At 32.3% G+C, this 5,690-nt stretch overlaps 1 protein-coding gene across 1 annotated transcript; it reads left to right on the top strand.

Annotated features, from left to right (window-relative positions):
• Positions 1-3,092: 3,092 nt before the first annotated feature.
• LOC145017727 (homeobox-leucine zipper protein ATHB-16-like) lies at positions 3,093-5,205 on the top strand. The gene is made up of 3 exons (XM_078975700.1): positions 3,093-3,290; positions 3,817-4,208; positions 4,639-5,205. Exons 1-3 carry the CDS (start codon positions 3,230-3,232, stop codon positions 5,089-5,091), a joined length of 906 nt encoding a protein of 301 aa, XP_078831826.1. The 5' UTR covers positions 3,093-3,229; the 3' UTR covers positions 5,092-5,205.
• Positions 5,206-5,690: the final 485 nt, after the last annotated feature.

Here is a 5,690-nt window from a genome sequence, read left to right as displayed (position 1 = left end):
GATTATGGACTTATCCTTTGGACTGCTTGGTGGGCAAGCAATCAGATTAGGATACAGACTGAAACCCTAATCCCTACAACTATATAAGGACCCCTCAGCTTAGGAAAATTGGCCACTTGATCCCAGAACCTCCTAGAGCTGATTTTCCACCTCTCTCTCTCTCTCTCTCTCTCTCTCTCTCTCTCTCTTTCCTTTTCATTTGCTCTTGGTGTTTGTGAGTCATTAGAGGTACTACACTTGTGGTACTTGCTTTCAAAGACAAGAAGATTCAAGATTTAAGTTGTTATTGCAACATAACAACAAGAGTTATGTAATCCTTTCTACTTCTAAATTTCGAAATTACTAAAAGCATGCTAGGGTTCTTCATGTGTTTATAATGTTTTGTATCTGATAGTGAAAACATAGATCTGAATCTAGGGTTGCATGCACACATAGGATTGTTTGTATAAAACCCATCAAAAAAAATGCTTGAAGATATGGGGGTATGAACTCACATTGGTTCGATTTGGTGGATGGTTTGAAGTGTTGTGTAGAGACTTCGAGTCCTAAACACTTGAAGAGTTGGATGAACTATTTGAAACTTACTATGTCCTAAGAATATTAACACATAATATTATGTGTAAATAGGATGGTATTAACGAAATATTGTGTAATAACACTAGAGGTTGTCGAAATTTACTTACCAAAACTATAAGGACATGTTTGGAGGAGAAATCCTTGCAGACTTAGACGTGAGTTTTTGAGAGAGAATGAAGTTATTTGGAAGTTGAATTGAGAGTGCGGAATTTCCTAAATGGTGATTTTGGTTCTAATAAAGAATGGAAATGAATGATGGGATATTTACGGTGATAACTGTGGGATAATAACTTGGAAGTTTGTTGGTCTATGTGAGGAACTGTTGAAATATCTATTCACCAAGTCAACTATCTTTGTATTATTCACATCCTATGTCGTAAACTCCTTAAAACATCCAAGAATGCCCGTAAACACATGTGTTTACGGCGCTATGTTCTTTTCCCGTTGATTTTTCATCCAATATGTGGTCCACTATGGGGGTTTACGATGAAACACTTCCCATTAAAGGTGTTCACAGCCATACCTTTGGTTTCTATGGTAGTTCACAGCCAATCTTTGGTGTATTAAGATGTTTTCGGCCAAACCATGGTCCATTAGAGGTGTTTACGGCCAAATATGGCCCAATGGAAATGATTTTGGTCATGAGATGTCCTAGAGTAGGGTACTAGGCTAGATGTTATAACAATGTTCACATTTCTTGATTTCTATTCCCCCACTTTGAATATTCTTGTTTTATTAACTTGTTTACTTTCAAGGGGGGTTATCTTATATATATATGGTCTTCAAAGTTTAAGTATGTATAATAGCTTATATAAAACATGTTCTTCACGGCTTTCAATGTTCCATGGTATGTAGGATACTAGGTTAAATACTAATAGACAATATTTTGAATCCATGATTCCTATTCCAATCTATTGGTCTAGTTTTGCCTTGATAAACTTGTTTACTTTTCAAGAGGTTATCTTATCCATGATTCCAAAGTGTGTATAGCTATATACATGCACTCATGCCCTTTTAGTTGTCAAGGTTTTATTGTAATAGGGTTACAATTTAGACCTGGCTTGATTTAAAACTTTCGGATTGTCACATCCACCGCAACGAACTTAGCTAGGGATTCATCACCATGGATTTTGTTAGGGATTCATCACAACGGAATTAGCTAGGGATTTATCACTACAGATTTTGCTAAGGATTAATCACCATGGATTTTGCTAGTGATTCATCACCACGTAATTTGCTACGGATCCACTACAACGAAATTTTTGGCGGAAGAACTACTACATAATTTGCAAAAGAATCCTACTACATAGTACAGAGCGGAATACCATGTACAACGTATTCCATCTTGTTGTCACATTTGTGACGAAATTGTTGTTTCCGTTGCAAACCTTCGCTACGGGGTTTTTAGGGACGAAAATGGGTCATTTCAAATTCTATCGCTGCTCGAATTTTGCAATGAAATTTCAGTTTTTTTGCAACGGATTCTTTCCCTAGCAAAATCGTTTTTTTTTTTGTAGTGACATTTGAAGATCCCAAAAAATGTCTTTTCTATAGTCATGGTTTTCTCTAGGTTGATTTGATAAACAAACCAATATCCTTGGATAAACAAAGCAATATCCATCTTTGAGTTCCTTCATCATCTTCTTTAAGCTCTTCTTGATATTAATACATGCTTCACGATCTTCAACAAGAGAATATAAGTTGCTTTTCTTGATGAGTTGCAATTTATTCAACAAATTGTTGAGGTAATAAAGATTCTCCTTTCTTGCAGTCAACCAATTCCCGTTATAGTTCATGATATTCGATTTCTAGATTTCAATTTGGGCTTTTTCATGTGTCTACAAATGAGTATATGAACTTTTGCGATTTTACAAATGAATACATACATACACACATGAACTTCAACGTGGGAACAAATGAAGTCAATTTTTACACAATAATACATGAGAACTTCTGGGTTTTTTTTTAATCAAATGAATATATACACACAAACAAGAAAAACAATAGACCCATAAAAAGTATCTCCTAAAAAGATCATGTTTCGTAAAAAAATCATGAATGTTAGAAATGATAATCGAAGTCTCATCGGAACACTAAATAATGCCGAAACCAACTAAACTCACACCAAACGGTCATAAAAATTAATAGTGAACAAGTTAATAAATTTAATGGGTAGATACAGATAAAAAAACAAAAAAGAAAAAAAAAAAAAAACCAAAACAAAAAAATCAAAAAATATCTTTGCTTTTTAAGTGATTTAATAAATATCTATTTTTCTGATAATTAATTTTAGGTACCTACAATTTTTTAGAACCCATATATAAATATTTATAATATTGTTATATGTTTATAAAATCGTTTATGAAAAGACGTTTTGGAGGATACATAATTTCTTTTCAAAAAATTATTTTTTAATTTTTATTTATGTTTCTTATAAGAAAAGGCCAGTGAATGACACCCCACCCCACAACTTGTTCATACACAGCTTCTTCTGCTTCGTTGTATAAAAGTCACTCAGATTTTGAGAAAGACACAACAACAAAATTAATTTTCCCTTCTCTCCTTTCTCCATTCGTCAGCTTCAAGATTTTTCTTTTTATCTCGAAGACCCACAAAACAATATTCTAGATTTTGCTTCAATTTCTTCAAAGTTATGAAGAGAAACTTCGGTTGCTCTGATTCATTAACTCATTTTCTCTCACACCCACTTGAAGGTATTCATCAATGGCAGATTGTTATTTTCAGAATATAATATTATAATCCAGAGCATTTATCCGTTACTTGTATATCATGATTCATGCATTAAAAGTTACACCTTGCTCTTGATACGTCAATTTTCTTGTGCTTTTGTTAAAAAAATGGTCTTCTGCATCATCTTTATGCAGTTCTTTAACATTTCTCATATTTTATATTCTGAAAGATCTTCAATTTTACAGTCTCTTTTCTTTTTCTTTCTGAATTTGAATTTCAAGAAACCATAATTCCATATATTATCATAAGGGGTTTTATTTGAGTTTGGAAATTCCAGAAGATCTCTTTGATATTCGAAAATCTTTTGAAACAAATTTACCTTGTTGACTTTGTTATGTTCTTAAGTTGAAATTATCATTGATCTTTAGCTTAAACCAAATATTCTTCGCTGAATTTTACTTTTGAAAGGTGGATAGATTGAGCTTAAAATAGTCGGAGCTAGAGTTTTTTTAGTTAAAAAATAATGTTCTTCTCTTGTTCGTGACTCAGGGGAGATGAAAGCTGAAGAAGAGTGCCTTTACAATGGAGAATTTCAGTCCATGGTAGATGGCAGCGGCAGTGGCGGCGGCGATGGTGAAGACTACGGTGGAGAAGAAACAGGACAATTTAGTGACAAAAAGAGAAGGTTAAGTAATCATCAAGTGAAATCGTTGGAGAAAATATTTGAAGTTGATAACAAACTTGACCCAGAAAGGAAAGTGAAAGTGGCGCAAGATTTGGGTTTGCAACCACGGCAGGTGGCGATTTGGTTCCAGAACCGCCGTGCACGGTGGAAGACAAAGCAGTTGGAGAGAGATTACAATCTTCTTAAGTCTAATTATGATGCTCTTAAGCATAATTATCATAAGCTTGAGCAAGAGAAAGAAACCATAATCAATGAGGTAATTTAATCACTCACACAAATCTTTATTATTTATTTATTTATTATTATTATTTTTTTTTTTGAATTATATGCTGTAAAGGTGAAAATCACATCAAGGTCAGTTTCATTTTAGAAAATGTGTTAAAATAAAAAGTTATTGTATAATTTGTTTGTAATTATATATTATCATTTAAAAAACTATCTTATTATATAAAATTAACAATCTGAAATATAATTATATTTAACCTTAAGAATATTTACAAATGAGATTGTTTTTAAGTTAAAATAAATAATTAATATTTATCATGAAAATTACTCTAACTTATTTTTTAATTAGTAAAAGAAAATTGTATTAGAATTAATTATGTAACTTGTTTATCATAAATATTGATTTAAACTTTAAAACCTCATTTATGAACATCGATTTCATTTCTTGCATGTTTTTGCAGTTGATAGAGCTAAAAGCAAAGCTTCACGAGGAAACAACCGAAAGAAATGATGAGTTCGAGAACAGAGAAAATATTTTGTTCTTGGGATCTGATCCGACGAATACAAACCATGAAGTATACACAAGTTTAAACTACGAAAAAACTCGAAAATCACTAGACTTAAAAGATGGATTTTCTGATAGTGATTCAAGTGGGGTTTTAAACGAAGAAAACATGAATGTTAGCAACGCTAATGGAAGCTCGTTGCTAAATATAGCAACTTTTGGGCTCTCTTCTCTTTGTTCATCGTCAGCTACGAATTCAAATCACACAGAACATATAGATCCTACAAGGACATATCAAGAACAATCAGATCCGTATTTAGTAAGTAATGTTGAGGATGAGTCATGCAACATTTTTTTGGTCGATCAAGCCCCTAACCTTTGTTGGTACTTTCGGGATCACACAAACTAGTGATTAAATGGGTTTATATAGTTTGTAGTTTAAGTATGAAGAAGCTTATGAAAATGAATAATTATATAATATTTTGAAATTTTATGAAATATATTAAAATTGTGACAGTGATAATACGACATGGCATATATAGTTTTTACTAATAAATATGTTAAAAAGGAATGCCGTTTTTAATTCTCATCATTTCCGCTACTATTTCTAACCACTAGCTTTCACTTAAATTGAATTTTTTTTTAACATGTAAATACATACTTAGTCTCTAATAATATTAAACAACCATTTTACTATCAATTTCAAACATAAGTTTATATAAGTTATATAATTAAAAGATGGAATTGTCTTCGTCATCATCTTTCATCCCCCCATTTGATGATGGGTCACAACATAGTTTGCCAAAACAATCGTAGAAGAAACAACTGTCATTTTGGCTGATGAGGCTGAATGTTCGCGTTCATAAACGAGAAGTGTATCACCAAGCCACACGCACGCTATTGTTTCATTCAAGACGACTTAGCTGATAATGACATATGTGATGCTACCATGCTTTAACGAGCGTTCTAGAATCTAGATGATCATATAACTATGTTCATCAACAGTTC

Source organism: Lactuca saligna, chromosome 9 (genome assembly GCF_052625555.1).
Source record: "Lactuca saligna cultivar CGN05327 chromosome 9, ASM5262555v1, whole genome shotgun sequence".
In the NCBI taxonomy this organism is placed as follows: domain Eukaryota; kingdom Viridiplantae; phylum Streptophyta; class Magnoliopsida; order Asterales; family Asteraceae; genus Lactuca; species Lactuca saligna.
This window is presented reverse-complemented; position numbering and strand designations above follow the sequence as displayed.

Bases quoted from the DNA above. Each gene is read 5' to 3' on its own strand.
- LOC145017727 (XM_078975700.1), top strand. From the start codon at position 3,230: ATGAAGAGAAACTTCGGTTGCTCTGATTCATTAACTCATTTTCTCTCA. The intron at 3,291-3,816 runs GTATTCATCAAT...TTCGTGACTCAG, and splicing joins TCTCTCACACCCACTTGAAG to GGGAGATGAAAGCTGAAGAA. The intron at 4,209-4,638 runs GTAATTTAATCA...ATGTTTTTGCAG, and splicing joins AAGAAACCATAATCAATGAG to TTGATAGAGCTAAAAGCAAA.